The sequence below is a fragment of the Geotrypetes seraphini genome, chromosome 10 (genome assembly GCF_902459505.1).
Source record: "Geotrypetes seraphini chromosome 10, aGeoSer1.1, whole genome shotgun sequence".
In the NCBI taxonomy this organism is placed as follows: domain Eukaryota; kingdom Metazoa; phylum Chordata; class Amphibia; order Gymnophiona; family Dermophiidae; genus Geotrypetes; species Geotrypetes seraphini.
In genome coordinates this window covers 28,132,291-28,150,101 of record NC_047093.1, presented here as the reverse complement: position 1 = coordinate 28,150,101, position 17,811 = coordinate 28,132,291, and the positions used below count along the sequence as shown (strand labels likewise).

Below are 17,811 nucleotides of genomic sequence, written 5' to 3'. Positions count from 1 at the left end.
AGTTCAACTTGCCTTTATTCTGAATCTCCTACAGTTTTTCCTCTGCAAACAATTGGCTTGTTGTTCAATCAAATTAAGGGCAGAAATTAGCCAAGTGCCCAAATATCTTCAAACAATGTTAAACTCCATATATAGAATTAGGTCATAAAATTCTGATTCAGCAGATATATTTTTTACTAGTCTTTAAGCCTATTACATTAACGGGTGCTAGAATATATGTCTGTCTGTCTTTCTTTCTTTCTTTCTTTCTGTCTCTCTCCCTCCTGCTATCTGTCTTTCTTTCTGTCTATCTCTCCTTGGCCCCGTTTGTCTGTCTTTCTGTCTCTCTTCCTGCCCCTGTGTCTTTCTTCCTTTCTTTCTGTCTGTCTCCCTCCCGCTGTCTATCTTTCTTTCTGTCTCTCTCCCTGTCCCTCAGCAGCATTTCCCTCCCCCCACTTCCCTGTGCAGCAGCCACAGCAGCATTCCTTCCCCCTCCACTTCCCTGTGCAGCAGTATTTCTCTCCCCCCACTCCACTTCCCTGTGCAGCAACAGCATTCCCTGCCCCTCCACTTCCCTGTGCAGCAGCAGCAGTATTTCCCTCCCCCTCCACATCCCTGTGCAGCAGCAGCATTCCCTCCTCCATTCCCTTCACCGAAGCTGGTTGTTTATGGCCGGCTCCCTTAGACCCTTACCGGAGTTATTTTTAAGTTTAAAGCGCAGCGGCTCCTCTCACGATCTCCGCCTGCGTCGGAAGCCTTCTCTCTGATGTGATGTTGGAGAGGTTTCCGACACAGGTGCGGCTGTGAGAGGAGTTGCAGCAGCGGCTTTGAACTTAAAAATAACTTTGGTCAGGGACTGTAAGGGAGACGGCCAGACTACGGGCCTCAGAACAGTACATGGGGTGCCGCGAGTGTGGGGCTGTTCTGTTAGATGGAGTGAGGGCGGGAGAGAGGAGTCGCCTCCACGTGTCCCTGCTTAAGGTGACTCTGCATGTGCAGAAGAAACCACCGCTGACTCCTACTGCGCATGCAGGGCCACGGAGCTATGGATCACAGATCACGCAGGAAGGAATGCACATGTGCACTTAGGGTTTTATTATTAGTGATGGGCAAAAAATAGTAAAAAGTTACTTCTCAAGTTTTAATTTAATGGCATTTGATATACAGCCCTTAAATTATTCTTCAGAGTGATTTACATATTATAAATAATATAGCATAGAAGGAAATGCATCAGATCATAGGAAAGAGAGATAGAGAAGTTTAAATCCAGAACAGCATTGTTCAACACTGTCCACCTGAGCAGCACAAAGACCGTAGAGTTAGGAATGACATGCATCATTAAATATAAAGGTTTTTAAACCAGATTTAACCCTCCCTTTTACAAAACCTTAGCACAGTTTTTAGTGCTGGCCATGGCGGTAACTAGAGAATGACATAGGGACCGTTTACCGCGGTAAACTATGGTCACCGCAGTAAATCCGCAGGAATGGAGACATTTGCAACTGGTTTACCGCAGGAATGGGGACAAGACCTTTCACCGCCCCGTGGGAACGGGGGCAAGACCTTTTACCACCCCGTGGGAGCGGTGAAAAGTCTTACTCCTGTGGTAAAAAAAATTGCGCCCGCCCGTGTCAGACTCGGCATCTTCTCCCCAGCTCCTCTTACGCCTATTTTACCTTCAGGAGCCAGCCATGCCACGATGAAGACAGAAGGAACCCAAAACCAAAGCCTGAGACCAATGTGATTTGAAGAATAAAATTACCAGACAACAAAAAGAAAAAAATAAATTTATTTTATATTTTGTGATTAGAATATTTCAGATTTGAAATATGTGTCCTGCTAGAGCTGGTATTAGACATAACTGGGGACCGCAAAGCTCAGGCTGTGCTTCTTTAGCTTCCAGCTGGCTTAGGACTCTTTCTCTGAGCAGGGGGCAGTTGCCCTAGTTGCTCTCCCCTAACACTATTCCTACCATGTGTGACTGAAGTATTCTGTTAGCTTGATTTTTCTATGTAGCATTCTTTAGTAATTTGGTTTGTTCAGTTTTCACAATAGTGGAGGGGATATTTGTGAAAGGGAAGGGTGACAGGGGTTTTGTTGATCCTTGCTCTATTATTTGTGTTTATAAAATGACAATTACACAGAATATTGTCTCTTTTTATACTTTAACAAAATAAGTTCAGTATAAAATCATAACTATTTGAGGCTTGTGCGAATGGGATCTGCCAGTTTGCAGAGTGGGGATGGGGACTGAGCTCGCAGGGACGGGGACGAGCTCATGGGAACGGGGTGGGAATGATGATAAATATTTTCCCCGTGTCATTCTCTAGCGGTAACAGTTCCGTGGCTCATAGAATTCCTACGAGTGTCAGAGCTGTTACCTCCGTGACCAGCACTAAAAACTGCGCTACGGTTTTGTAAAAAGGGGGGGGGAGAGGGATTTTCCTAAGCTGGTAAGGGATTTTCCTAAGCTTTGTGCCTAGTCCTTTGTGAAAAAGACTTTTAAATAAAACAACATGCTCGTAATTGTATTGATGCTGTGGAAATCTGAATTCCTTGCAAGACTCTGCAAGCCTACGTGGTTTGAAAGCTTGTGTACAAAAACCTCATGTTTCAGTTTAATTGTTAAGTTGGATCGATGCAGGCTAGGACAATTTGCAAATAATACAACTGCTTTCCAAACAAAGCACAGCTTTTATTTACCTTCCTCCCTGGTAAAGTTTTTTTTCTTCCTTGTGAGATTTAGAGCCACATGTAAAACATGCTTTCCATATAACACAGAGTATGGAAACAATGGCGTAGCGAGGGTAAGCGGCGGCCAGGGCAGTGGCGACCCCCCTGCCACACACAATCACCCCCTTCCCTGTACCTTTTTAACTTTGCCTGCATTGGCTTTGGCGATCTCTCTGATGTCACTTCCAAGGTGAGGACCCGGAAGTGGCATCAGAGAGCGAGCCATAGTCGACGCAAGCAGCAAGATGGTGGCTGCTCACGCCAAAGTTAAAAAGGTACTGGGGAAGGGGTGCATGTGCGTGTGGCAAGGGGGGGGGGCGGAGAGGAGGAGGGGCAACCCCCTTGCTACGCCACTGCATAGAAATGGCTATAGTAGAATTGCATGCGGGGTAGATGCGCATAAAATCTAGGTGCACAGCAACATCTCACCTACTTTCATAACAGTTAATGTAGCTGGTTTATAAAAAGATTTGGACAAGTTCCTGGAGGAAAAGTCCATAATCTGCTGTTGAGACAGACATGGGGGAAGACACTGCTTACCCTGGATCAGTGGCATGGAATGTTGCTATTCTTCAGGGTTCTGGAATCTTACTGTTCTTAGGATTCTGGAATGCTGCTACTATTTGGGGTTTTGCCAGGTACTTGTGACTTGGATTGGTCTCTGTGAAGACAGGATGCTGGACTAGATGGACCCCTGTTCTGAACCAGTAAGGCTACTCTTATGTTCTTATAATATTTGCATAGATGTTTCTGGGGGTAAAGTTGCAGAATTCCGTGCAAAAATAAATTCAAAATTCTGCACACAAAATTAGTAAATTCTTCAAAATGCTGCAAGTTTATTTGTCAAAATTTAAACAATATTTTTGCTAATTATTATCCAAATTCCATTTAAAACATTCAAAATAAAATGATACTGAACCCGGGGCACAAGGGAGGGAGACAGAGATGTTAAACATGGGGGTGGATGAGAGGGAGGGAGAGATACACAGGAGATGGAGATGAGAGAAAGAGGGAAATGTTGGCTTTTGCTCTCCCTTTGTTGTCTGGACGTTTTATTTTTCCAGTTTATCTTTTATGCTTTCCTGTCTGTTTGCTAATTCTTCTTAAAATGGCTGCTGTCCACTTGTCTTTTTCTCCTCTCTCATATATATTCCCTCCCTAAATGTGCCTCTGAAATATTGATCATTCTGTTTTAGCTCTTTTCTGCCTCTCTCACTCTTTTCTTGTTCACTTTTTAGCTACCTAATTATCAAAGTTCCATTTTCTTTCCCATTCCCCATCTCATTCCTTCCTCTCAATGTACTCAGTGGCAAAATAAGGTGGGGGGAGGGACCCGGCACCTCTCCTCCTCTTTGTCTTGTCCTTCCCCATCATGTGCATGCCTTCCCTTTCCTCTGGGTCTCTAACTTTTCACTGGCACAAGCAGCAGCTCCAACCTGCTGATCATGCCAGCCTCGGTTCTCCCTCTGAATGTGCTCCCCATAGTGGCGTAGTAAGCGCGGGGGGGGGGGGGGAGAGGAGAGTTTGCCCCTGGCGTGATCTACCTTGTGGCGCTGTCACCCCTCCTGCTTTCCGCCCCCCTGCTACTGCATCTCTCTTCCCTCCCCATCTCTGTGCAGCATCTCCTCCCTCTCTCCCCTCCTCTGTCTTTCTCCTGTCTTTCCCATGTATGGCATCTCTCTCCCTTCCTTCCCATCCCTCCTCCTCCTTTGTCGCATCCTTCTCTTCCCCTCTCTCTCTCCTCCTTCCCTGGTCTGGCATCTCTCTCTCCTTCCCTCTCCCTCCAGTAGTCCAACATTTCTCTCCGTCCCTTTCTCCCTTCTTGTGCTCTAGTATCTTCTTTTCTCTCCTTCCCTCCTCCTCGTGCTGGGTTTTGAAAAGCCGTCCGGACCCCCGGACATGTCCTCAAAAGGAGGACATGTCCGGGGAAATCCTGATTTCTGATAACCCTACCTTCACCAATCTGTTCCCATTACCTCAATCTCCTGCATCTGCTCCTCATTGGTTGTGTACATCTGCTGCAGGGACTCCTCCAGCTCCTTATTCCGCTCAAGAAGTGTCTTCCCTAATTCAGCTGCCAAGTGTAGATCTGTAAAATATGTTTTAAAAAGTTGGGGGGCGTTTCAGCTTCTAGAATGCAATTAGGGCTGTTTTTAAAGTAAAATTTTAATTATGACGAAGATATGTTATTTGCTCTCTTAAGCTTATTTTTTTTTTTTTCCCACTGCAGCTGCTTATGACTCTGGGCAAATCTCTTAACCCTCTACTGCCCAAGGAGCTGCGGTGGGAACAAGAATAAATAAATAACATACCTTTCATTGTGCGAGTAATTGCACAATTAATCACGATTATAAATTTTAATCAAAATGCAGCCCTAAATAAATTAAAGAATATAAAATAATGAAAAGATAAAAAACACAGAATACAAATTGACAAAGAATCCAAAACAGCATGCAAAATAGTTTTCAGAGCCTATTTCAGAAATGCAACCCTAATTTTTAAAAACTTTTTTTTGCACATAAAACACTGTTGTACAAAGCTTTCATCAAATTACCCCAGGTAGTATACATATAAAGGTATTCTCTGTACCAAGAAGACATATTTATTCTTGCAACCCACTTGTGGGTGTGTTTTCGGGTAGAACGTGAGCAGAGTCACTATTTATATGTATAATTTATTAAATTCATGCATACAAGTGTATTTATTTACATGCTAAACTAAACTAAACTAAACCTTAAGTTTGTATACCGCATCATCTCCACAGAAGTGGAGCTCGACACGGTTTACAGGAATTAATAAAGAAAGGAACTCCAATGGAAAGAAGAAGGGCTTCGTAAAAAGGAAAGAAAGAGGGGACTTAGTATAGTGGAGAGGGAGGGAGTAGTTACATTTTAGAGAAAAGCCAAGTTTTCAAATGTTTTCTGAAGCGTTGGAGGGAGGTCGAACTCCGAAGAGGGGCATTAAAGCTGTTCCACAGCTCGGTGATCCTGAAGAGGAGGGATGTTCCAAGTTTGCCTGTATGGGATATGCCTTTTAAAGAGGGGAAGGTTTAACTATCCATGGGTTCAATCTAGCCATGATTGATCTCTGTTTGCCTCTCCAGCTTAGACTACTGTAATTCTCTCTATCAGGGAGATTACAGATCAGGAGATTACAAATAATCCAAAATACAGCTATTAAAAGGATCTTTAAAGCAAAAAAAAAAAAAAAAAAATTGACCATGTCTCTCCTCCTCTTAAAAAAGCCCATTGGTTACCCATCAGTCACAGAATTTCATTCAAAACTCTTTTATTGGCATTTAAAGTCCAATTCAATCACTCTCCCATGTTCACTGACAGACTTTTAATCCCTCACGAATCCTCTAGGTCACTGAGATCATCTCAGCAACATCTACTAGCCATTCCTTCAATCCGGCAGCTTTTTTACAACACAAGTTTATTAGGTTTTTTTTATATACCACCTATTAAGGTTATCTAAGCGGTTTTACAATCAGGTACTCAAGCATTTTTCCTATCTGTCCCGGTGGGCTCACAATCTATCTAATGTACCTGGGGCTATGGAGGACTGAGTGACTTGCACAAGGGTCAACGCAGGGTTTGAACCCACAACCCCAGGGTGCAGAGGCTGTAGCTCCATCCACTGCGCCACACAACACGTAAAACCATCTATTCTACTCAATAGTTGTGCCAACTCTTTGGAACGCACTTACCTTTACCCTACGGCAAGAAACTAATTTAAATAACTTTAAAATTAATCTTAAAACTTTTCTCTTTAAAGACGCTTATGAGATCGATGATTGATAACAGGGGGGGGGGGGAAATAACTATTAAATCAGTAAAGATGCTTGCTCCAGTCAACCATTTTCCTGATGTTTTTCCCTGTACCTCTTCCTTTTATTTTTAATATTGTATCCTTATCCTTTTCTCCCCTTGTTTTATTTTTGTCTCAGTAGTTACTTTAAGTTTTGTTTGTCATTCCCCTGATTTTTAACTATTTTTTTAAACATTGTAAAGATGTAAACCGCTTTGGTTTGTAAAAGCGGTATATCAAGACTTAATAAACTTGAAACTAATTTGAATAAAAGGAAGTTTGGTTGCCCCACACTCTTTCTCTTCTTGTGATGTGTTCTTTGACTCCCTCTCCCAATTATAAATTTTGTTTTGAAATATCCAGAACTGACAGTTATTGTCACATTACCACAGTGAACACAAGTGTTGTTTGCCCATTTCCCCTTCCTACTGCAGTCCAGCAATTCCTACTCCATCTCTGGTTTTCTTGGGTTCAATTACATTTTGTTCCCACCTCCTCCTCTTGACAGGCTATTCCATGCATCAAGCTAACTTCTTAATCTGCCCTGGCAGTCTCATAAGATGGCCTTCTTGTTCTAGTACTGTACTTCCTTTCTACTCAAAAGGCAGAGCTGGTGTATTGGGCTATGCTACTTAGGGCCAAAGGTAGAAGATATTAGGGGCATTTATAGCTCCATGCCCCCCCATGCATTATCCTCTGTTCATAAGTTCTGAGACTAAAACCAGACATCCAGTATCCTAGTGCTTTCTGAGCCTATGGCTTTTAAGTTTCCTATTGCTTCCAGCATAGGGAAGTCAGTTCTGCAGGTGCTGTGGATGCTTGAGCACCCCCAATATTGAACAAACTCCTTGGATGCACCAGGAAGGGGCTTAAGGCTCTGATTGTCCCAGATTCATAAGGCCCCACCCATAGGAGGGGTCTTAAACAGCCTGGGCCAATCAGAGCCTCAGACTCCTCCCTGATGTACCGGGGGGGGGAAGGTCCACCTTTTTTGAAGTGGCGGGCCAGCTGGCTGGAGAGAGTAGACGTCCCTCCAGCCAGCCATCTGAAAATAAGGGCGAGAGGCGGGAGTTGCATGACGGCGGGAGAGCATGGGCAACTCTCCCGCTGCTGAGAGGAGTTGGGCATCTCTCCTGCTGTTGGGGGGGTAGGTGTTGGTTGGTTGGAAGAGATTTGGAAACTCTCCTGCTGCGGGGAGGGGGGTATCGGTTGGGCGGGAGATATTGGGTATATCTCCTGCTGCTATTATGTGTGTGTATGTGTGTGTGTGGGGGGGGGGGGGGGGGAGTTCATTTATTCTGTGCATGTGCTCATCTCTGTAACCAGCAGTGGGCACATGCAAATTTAGTGAGTCTTTGCTACTCTTTGTCAACCTCATTTGCATGAGCGTTTTGTGGAGAATGACTCGCTTTTTTACAATTACTAGCAGCCTGTTGGTTTTTTATGCAGTTTTTTTTGAAAATCTAGCCCTCTGTAATGCTGAAATGTTGGCTTTTATGGCTTCCAATATGGAGATGGGGTGGGGGAGGGGAAGGAGAGAGGCCCTATCAGAGAAGTGTTGGGATAGAGTTGATAGGACCTGCTCAGGGACAGCTACAAAAAAATCCAACAAAACAATCCATTCAAAACAGCAAAATCCAAAAGATGCCAATTTTCCCAGACAGACCTGAAGCTACTTAAAGAGATTAATTACTGTAAGTAATTGACTTTAGCTGTGTCTGTTTTACCCCCTTTATTGCCTTGTCAGTGGAAAATTATCTCATTAATCACCAAGGAAATGAAGCTCCTAAACCCCCTCCTGGCTGCCCTCCATAATATTCATGTGGGATGGTGGGTGGCAGAGCCCGGTGTCACAAAAAAACCCATTTAAGAAACTGGTCTCTGCATTCCTTCTGTTGTTTTCTATCTCCGTATGTAACTGTTCCAGTCGGGCTGAAATGTTGTATTTTTAAAACTAGTCTCAGACTGTCTCTTTTCAATAAAACTTAATCCCTGCTTCAGAAGGTTTAATTTAGTATCCTCTTTTAACTACAATAATTGTCAAAATGACAAGATGCAGAAGCACCATCACCTTAATTACTGATGTTTGTCTGCTTTTTTTTCCACCAAGACTACCTGGCGCTTATTCGGCTATTTTCAACTCTGCATTTTCATATTGTTCATTTATTTACTTTATAGCCAGCTTTCACAATGGCTTAAGGCAGGGTCTTTAATAGCTTTGTTGAAATCTTGGCAGAGCTAAAAATTAGATTTTTTTTTTTATAAATGTTAACAACAAATTGTTTCCCTGCAGCTACTGTGTAATTGTTGCATGAATGGTCAATCAGATTTCAGAAGTGATTAATACATTTTTCCTTCAACTTATTTTAGACGTGTTGTTTTGAAGACAAAAACAAAACAGAGGCAGGCCTCCAGACGCGGCCGGGAGGTCAGGGCTTTCCAAAACCTGGACAAACTATGGGGTTTTGGAAAGTCTGTTCGGGCACCCAGAGAGTCCTCTAAAAAGAGGACATGTTTAGGTTTTCCTGGACGTCTCGTAACCCTAATCAGTGCAGAACATGCCCACTCTCAACCCCTCAGACCTGCCCTTAGCAAGGGCAGTGCGTGCCCATCCCATAATTACTGCGAGATGCCTCAGCGTGGCCCACTGTAATCCGTTTTTTGCTGAGGTAAGTATGTGTTAGTAGTTACTATAGCTTTGTAAAAGGGCCCTAAGAGAGTTAACAAGAATAACAATCTCATGGTTTCCAAGTCTATTCATTTCTTGATATACTATCCATCAAAAAATATCTAGACCAGTGGTTCTTAACCTTGTTGGAGGTACTGAACCCCACCAGTTTCATATGCGTGTTCACCGAACCCTTCTTTATTCCCTTAGTTTTGCCGGAGCTAGACTAGAATTACTCAACTTGGCATTGCAAATCATGCAATTAGGACGCTGACTCCCATCACGTTCCGTTATACATGTGAATCCATATTGTACATATTCGTCCGACCACTTTCGTATTTTGCTCGACATAGTTAGTAAGGGATTAAAATATTAAGATAGGTATCACACGACGTACCATCACAACAGTTAAAATTCGACTACTGTGCGCATCAAATCCCCTGCAGCACAGATAGGCCAAGCGATGTTGCGTGATCACCTGCAGCCAATTATGGACAAGCGGAGCGTATCATCATGAATCATAAGCGCTTCGGTCACGTTCAATCATCTATCAGTTAAATCACAAATTTTGATCAGGAATTGATTGATCTATATAAGGCGTTAGTTACAGATTGATAGATCAAGAAACCGAGTACACGATCAGTCTTGATCAAAATCACTGAATAACTGATAGATGATTGAACGTGACCGAAGCGCTATATGAGTCGGAGGTGTGTTTTGACCTCCGCCGAACCCGCAAGACTGACTCACCGAACCCCTGGGGTTCAGTCGAATCCAGGTTAAGAACCACTGATCTAAACGGTTTACAGTAAAAACAATAAAAATTTAAAATTTAAAAGCAAATGTTAAAAAGAAAAAAAAAATCACAAAACTTTGTTGGGGGGGAGGTAACATAACTTAAGACGGACATTATAGGGGAGGAAGCTACAAAAAATACATTGAGATTTTTAAAAAAAGTGATGGAGGGGTGGATTGGACATTAGGGGCTAGTTTGCCTCTAAAGAGGCGTTTGGAGTTGAAAATCCTGAAGCGAAAGTCATTTCAGGGACAGCAGAAGGGATCCTAGATTAGATATCATAGGCATCGTTGAATAAGAAAGTTTTCAGCTTTGTCTTGGATAATGGAAGAGAGGAAATGTTTACCGCCTCCCTTCCTGTAATCTAGAAAAAAGGGAGCTATGCTTGGAATGTGACTCTGGCCTCCTACATGCAAAGTCTGCCTCCAAGAATAGATGCACAGCCAGGAGAAGGAAATGCTGATGTCTACGCTGGCTCCTCAATACAAGGGCTGCAGCTGCGTTCGTTTGCCCCTCTGCATACGCACAATTAAGCCAACAAGGATGACTATTACCCTCTGCACAGCTGCAGCCTGCCAGCACCGAAGACATATCGCCCATCTCCTTGCTTCTGCTTTTAGCAGGCGATTGCGTGAATAGTACCCGGAATATCTGGTCAGACCACCTTGGCACTCTCGGGGCAGAGCCAGGAGTTACCCGGTTAGCAGCGGTTTTCAGTCTGCTAACCGAATAATCTCCAATAAAATTGGAATTGTAAAGAGACAGTCATAACTTTTATCTGTATACCTGCCTCTGGATCTCTAAGGGAGAGGAAGGGATAATAGATGGCATGGAAAGGCCATAATGGCTCGTTATCTGTCTTCATTTTTCTATGTTCCTAAGGGTAAAGGGGATGGGACTTGAGATACTGCTTTTCTGTGTGGTTTACAGAATCAAAGCGGTTTATGAATTTTAGACAGGTACTTATTTTGTACCTAGGGCAATGAAGTGTTAAGTGACTTGCCCAGAGTCATAAGAACATAAGAATAGCCTTACTGGGTCAGTCCAATGGTCCATCAAGTCCAGTAGCCCGTTCTCTCGGTGGCCAATCCAGGTCCCTGGTACCTGGCCAAAACCAAAGGAGTAGCAACATTCCATACAGAATCTCAAAGAATAGCAAGATTCCGGAATCCCAGAGAATAATAAGATTCTAGAATCCCAAAGAGTAGCAACATTCCATGCTACCGATCCAGGGCAAGCAGAGGCTTCCCCCGTGTCTCTCTCAATAACAGACTATGGACTTTTCCTACCAGGAAATTGTCCAAACCTTTCTTAAAACCAGCTATGCTATCCGCTCTTTGGCAACGCGTTCCAGACTTTAACTATTCTCTCAGTGAAATTTTTTTTCCCCCTCCTATTGGTTTTAAAAGTATTTCCCTGTAACTTCATCGAGTGTCCCCTAGTCTGTGTAATTTTTGATGGAGCGAAATATCGATCCACTTGTACCCGTTCTACTCCACTCAGGATTTTGTAGACTTTGATCATATCTCCCCTCAGCTGCCTCTTTTCCAAGCTGAAGAGCCCTAACCTTTTTAGTCTTTCCTCTTACGAGAGGAATTCCATCCCTTTTATCATCTTGGTCGCCCTTCTTTGAACTTTTTCTAGCGCCACTATATCTTTCTTGAGGAGCTGCAGTAGGAATTGAACTCACAACGGACTAGATGGGCCATTTGGCCTTTATCTGCCACCATGTTTCTATGTTAGATATACACCTGCTCTAACCATTAGGCCACTCCGCCATCAATACTTATAGAGCAGCCAGCAGCCACCTGATACCCAGACATTCAATGCCAATATTTGGGTATGCCCCAGCGCTTAATATCCAGACATAAGGAGGTGGCTGGCATTTTTAAAAATACTGACTGCCAGGGCTGAATATTAACTGGCCCGTGTTGCGTTATAAACAGCTGCTGACACTAAGGGGCCCTCTTACTAAGCTGCAGTAAGCAAAGCACTACCGCAGGGTGCGCCCAGACATCCTGCGCTAGTTTCAGGATCAGGGCACGCAACTCGTGCTAAAAAGCAAAATCTACTTTTTAGCATTGGGGTGTGCCTGGGGGCAGAGCGTTGACATATACTATGCTAATCGGGTTAGGACAGCAACATTGTTGCATGCTAAGTGATCCACAAAGGATAAGTGTGTGAGCCCTTAGGAAGGGATACCATATGTCCGGATTTACCCGGACATGTCCTCTTTTTAGAGGACTGTCTGGGTGTCCAGATGATTTTCTAAAATCTGGCATTTTGTCCGAGTGTTGGACAGCCTAATTTTTTTTGTTTTATCTTCAGGTGGACAGCAGAGGCCACCTATGGTTGAGAGCCGTATGAATCGCGGTCCTGCCATGAAGTACCTGTGGTCTGGGACAAGAGCTCCTGTTGTGAGGCGTTATAGGCCTGTTAGGCACTGGCTGGAAAGTCCCTGGCTTTTGCCTCAGGGCCGCGTCTGATAACATCAGGTGCATGCATGGACGCCCTCCAGACGTGGACCTGAGCTCAGACAGAGCCGGGGGCCTTTCCTGCCACTTCCAGCCAGTGCCAAATCAGCCTATAATGGCTTGCAAAAGGAGCTCCTAACCCTGGACCACTGGAACCCATGGTGGGTCCATAATTGACATAATTGACCCCCCCCCCCACCATTGCCATTAGAGAGGTACCGTCCTGCAGGGACGGGGGATGAAGGGAAGAGAGATTAAGTTTGTCTGGGGCAGGGCTAGGGTGGGACTGGGGCAAAGGCAGGATGGGCTTGGGCCGGGCTATGTGTCTTCTTTTCTTTTTACTTACAAAATATGGTAACCCCCAACCTTAGGCCTGGATTCTGAAAGTGGCACCGTAATCGCCTGAAAAAATTAACTTAGGAGCTGGTCGAGCGCCTTCCTAACAGTGACACTTTTAGAATCCGGGCTTTACGGCCTACAAAACGTGTCGGTAAGGGCTCACGTGCAAATGGCCAAGCGCTAATGTGGAAATTAGCACAAGGCTAGTAATAGGGAAAATGGAGCCATTTTGTAAACACTTAACCACCATCCATTTTGTAGGTCGTAAAGGCTCAAGTGGTATCCGTGAGCTAACCAGTTAGAATGCAGTAGCTCCCTATCGCCTCCTCAAAATTATAAAAAGTATTTTTTAGTGCATGGTTTGCATGTGCACATTTGGCAGTTACTTCAGGATATCTGAGCACATCCCATGGTACGCTAATTTTAAGTTGCATTAGGTACCTAACGCAGCTTAGTAAAAGTGCCCTACAATTATCCATTTTCCAGCTGATATCCAGTGCTATTTAACTGGCCAGAAATGGCTCTGACTGGTTACGGTAAATAGCACTTAAACGGTTAAATGTGAATATTCAGTGCTAGAGAATTGGTTATCTCTATTGAATATGCCCGGTTAGTGACTAAAAATTAACCTGCTATATTCCGCAAGCAACTAAAAACCTGGCTCTTCTCTAACATGTAATTTCTTTTCCCTTACTTTTCCACTCGATTTATAAACTTATGTAAACCTTTTCCTACCCTTTCTCATTTTTAAGTTCTTGTAAACCGTGCCGAGCTCTACTTCCGTGGAGATGATGCGGTATATAAACGTAAGGTTTAGTTTAGTTTAGTATATCTTCAATGCTCAGTGGCTAAGTTTAGCGGCCAAATTGGGCAACGTAAATAACAGTCCTATTTTTGGCTGCTATAAACATAGCCGGCTAGATCTGAATACTGACTTAGCTGGTTAACCTTTTGGCTGCCAACTCCCCCCTCTCCCCCTAGATACATTCAACGTCAGTCACCAGAAACGGCTCAGCAATGAAGATCCGCAGTCAGCAACGACCGGGGTATTTACCTAGTTTGCTTCCCGTGGTCTGAACATTGGCCCCCTTTATGTTCAATTTGCTGCTTCAGTATGGGAAGTAGCGTAAGGGGGGGGGAGCACCATCTTCACAGTGGGCACTGGCACCTCTCCTCCCCTTTGCCCCCCACGTTCTACCTTATACATTCGCTGACGTGAACAGAATCTTCCACTTGCTGCTCCTTCCAGCCTCAGCTCCCTTCTGACATCACTTCCTGGTTGCAGGTTCTCAGGCCACTGCACTAACCATTAGGCTATTCCTTGGGTGTGCCTAGGTTTGCCATATGAGCAACTTGTATTATTCCATAAGTTGCGTGCATTCCTAGGCGACATGCCCATGCTCCACCCACATTCATGCCCCTACGCAGTTGTACATTTACTAAGCTTAGGTGCCCTGCAGTAAATCCTGCACACTAAATTTTTTAAAAATATTTTTTGGATGAGGGTGTGTGTCTGGGGTAGAGAGGGGGCATGTCTGCATTAATCAACCCTACTTTACCGCATGCTAACTGAATGGTGCTGGATCACTGCATGATCCCTTACCACCTACAAAATGAGTGGCCAAAGTGCTCACACTGTAATTGTTTTGAGTGGCCATGGGCTAATGGCAACATTGCTTGTGGAAGGACCAAGTCTAGTTATGTTATTCTTACCTGTTCCACAAGCGGGGAGGAGAGAGGGAATGCTGTGATGTTTAAGAAAATCCTATCTACAGCTAGGTGAAAATCAAATCTCCTGACCAAAAAAGGTTTTGCCTTGTGCGTATCCCTAATGCATGTCATCTGCAAAGCAGGCAGATACTAAAGATATTTAACTGTACCTTTGAAGTATAGTTAACAGTTTTGCATTATTTGCTGCTCTGTTAAGCTGTATCAGCAAAGAGGCTGGTTGTCCCCCACATTCCAGGAACATCCCAATTACTGTGGAGGTTTTGAAGTCAACATATATAAACAATTGCCATTAATGGGAAAACCTATCTCATATTTTCAGCTCAATTTTCTTTCAACTAATCACCTAAATTTTTCATGGAGCTCCGTTTCTAGGTAGATTTTTTTTAAAAGAACTAATTCTGTCACATTTGATGTGGCTTTGGCTTACCATTGACAGAAGTTAACCCTACTGTAGCATCAGCTGCTGTGCTGTGATTGGCCGTGGTACGCCCCCCACCTGGAATACTGCGTCCAACACTGGTTGCCGTACATGAAAAAGGACATAGTACTACTTGAAAGGGTCCAGAGAAAAGCGACAAAAATGGTTAAGGGACTGGGGGAGATGCTGTACAATGAGAGGTTAGAGAAACTGGGCCTCTTCTCCCTTGAAAAGAGAAGACCGAGAGGGGACATGATCGAAACATTCAAGATAGTGAAGGGAATTGACTTAGTAGAGAAAGAGAGATTGTTCACCCTCTCCAAGGTGAAGAGAACGACAGGGCATTCGCTAAAGTTAGAAAGGAAAAGATTCCGTACAAACGTAAGGAAGTTCTTCTTCACCCAGAGTGGTAGAAAACTGGAACGCTCTTCCGGAGGCTGTTATAAGGGAAAACACCCTCCAGGGATTCAAGACAAGGTTGGCTAAGTTCCCACTGGAACAGAACATACGCAAGTAAAGCTAGACTCAAATAGGGCACTGGTCTTTGACCTAAGGGCCGCCGCATGAGCAGACTGCTGGGCACGATGGACCACTGGTCTGATCCAGCAGCGGCAAATCTTATGTTCTTATGTTCTTAATCTATGCAAACTGTATTTTTTCCTGACATATGAAATATAGCCCCAGTTATTGCAACTTATGGAAACTCCATCCCCGACACATTAAGACAACTGGTGCATCTCCTTAAGAGGCGACTGCACCACCTGCACCCTATTTCATGCTTGAAAAGCATGTGGGATTTGTTCTGCATGCTTTAAGGCAAGTGCTGTTTTAAAATAAGCATCTATGCAACAATTCACCTTGAAGCTTGTGCTGGAGGTGACACCACTGCAGGCAAAAGCTCAATAGTAGAAATAGCAATGTCTTTCCTGAAGACCTTTAAAATTACCCTGCACACAAGTCCATTTCATTGGTGTGAGGTAGAGAATGACACAGGGACAAATTTTTCCCCATCCCCAAGGGAACTCATTTTCCCATCCTGTCCTGGAGAGTTCTTTTCCGTCCCTGCCCCATTCCTGCAAACTCCATCCTCATCTGTACAAGCCTCAAACACTTTAAAATCATAAGTGTTTGAGGCATGTGTGGTTAAGGCAGAGCTTACAGGAATGAGGCAAGGAGAAAACATGAGGGATGAGATGGGGAATTTGAGTTCCTTCAGGGATGGGGGAAAAATTTGTCCCCGTGTCATTCTTTACACTGCACCACTCTAGAAATCAAAATGTAGTATAAGTGAGCCAAGTAAAGGACAATCGAGCCATTGTGACATCACTGATGAGGTTGGCTCTTAGGCATTGGTGGAATGAGGCATTATGACATCACAATACCAGCTCTGGTTATCAGGGGCTGAAACTTTTCACACTATTTATTTATTTATTCAATTTTCTATACTGTTCTCCCAAGTAGAGAATGACACGGGGACAAATTTTTCCCCGTTGGAACTCATTTTCCCGTCCTGTCCTGGTGAGTTCTTTTCCTGTTCCTGCCCCATTCCTGCAAACTCCGTCCTCATTTGCACAAGCCTCAAACACTTTAAAACCATAAGTGTTTGAGGCTTGTGCGGTTAAGGCAGAGCTTACAGGAATGGGGCAGGGACAGGCACAGCGACAAAACTCGCGGGGACGGGATGGGGAAATTGAGTTTCTGCAGGGACAAGGACAAATTTGTCCCCATGTCATTCTCTAGAGTGAGTTAATCTCCTCCCAAGTTAACTAAGTACTTTTATGTATATTTGTTTAGGATTTTCATGTACGAGACTGCTCAGGGGATTTAAGAATCAATATGGTTTCCTATATTCACTGACCTTGTGTGCCTTCTGTTCATCCATCAATTCCTCCTACTGTATTTTGCTTAGCTAAGCAAAGTTTATTTAAGAACCTATGCCCCCTGAAGTTGAAGTCCTGCACATGTTATATCAAAACACAATATCCTGAGCTCTGATTAGAACTGCACAGGTTCTGCTGTAGTACTTGGTTATCGTGGAGGAAGACAACAGTAAGCCAATGAGAAGAATAAAAAAACCTTTATTTATTACTAGTCTTATAGCCCGTTACATTAACAGGTGCTAGAATATATATGTGTGTGTCTGTTTTTATTTTTTTTCTCTCTTCTTAGTCGCTTTCTGTATTTCTGTCTGGTTTTTTTTTTTTTTTTTTTCCTTGGCTGTCCACTACCACCCCTTGCCTGCTCCCCCTGTCCATTCTCCCTTCCTTTTACCTCCCCTGTGTCCTCCACCACCCCATCACTGCCCACCTTATCCAGAAGAAGCCCTTCTCCCTTTGTTTTACCTCCCCCTGCTCCCCCTGTCCAGCAGTAGGCCTGTCTTTATTTTTCTGCCCCCCCCCTCCCTGTTCATTAGCACCTCTTCCCCTGTCCATCAACCCCTTTTCTGCCCTCCATTTCCGTGTGTTGCAGCATTTCCCTCCCACCCCACTTCCCTGTGCAGTATTTGTCTCCCCCCCATACATTGCTTCTTAACTCCATGCCCTACTTATGTGTTTTCAGGGTTTGGCTGCCGCGGCCTGCAGCCGCCGCGGCCGACATTTGACTCGGGCCGCCGTGGCCGACATCCGACTCGGGCCGACATCCGACTTGGGCCGCCGCACTTCAGGAGAAGCAGTGCCCAACTTAAAACCCGTAAGGGCGGTCAAAATCCGGCTCGGAGGGAGGGGGGAGGAAGAGAGAGAGCGGAGAGGCGGCGACCGCTGCGTCTTTGAAGAGGGAGCAGGACAGATCGTAAGCCGCGCATGCGCACTTCTTATGTGTTGCTACAGCTCACGGAAAACCAGTACACACATAGGAAGTGCGC

At 44.3% G+C, this 17,811-nt stretch overlaps 1 protein-coding gene across 1 annotated transcript in view; it reads right to left on the bottom strand.

The window, feature by feature from the left end:
* CDR2L (cerebellar degeneration related protein 2 like) overlaps positions 1 to 17,811 on the bottom strand; it is a 49,521-nt gene that overhangs the window by 15,265 nt on the left and 16,445 nt on the right. Inside the window, exon 2 of the mRNA XM_033961516.1 lies at positions 4,689 to 4,801. Coding sequence (XP_033817407.1) covers positions 4,689 to 4,801 — 113 coding nt within the window. The remainder of the gene's footprint in view (positions 1 to 4,688; positions 4,802 to 17,811) is intronic.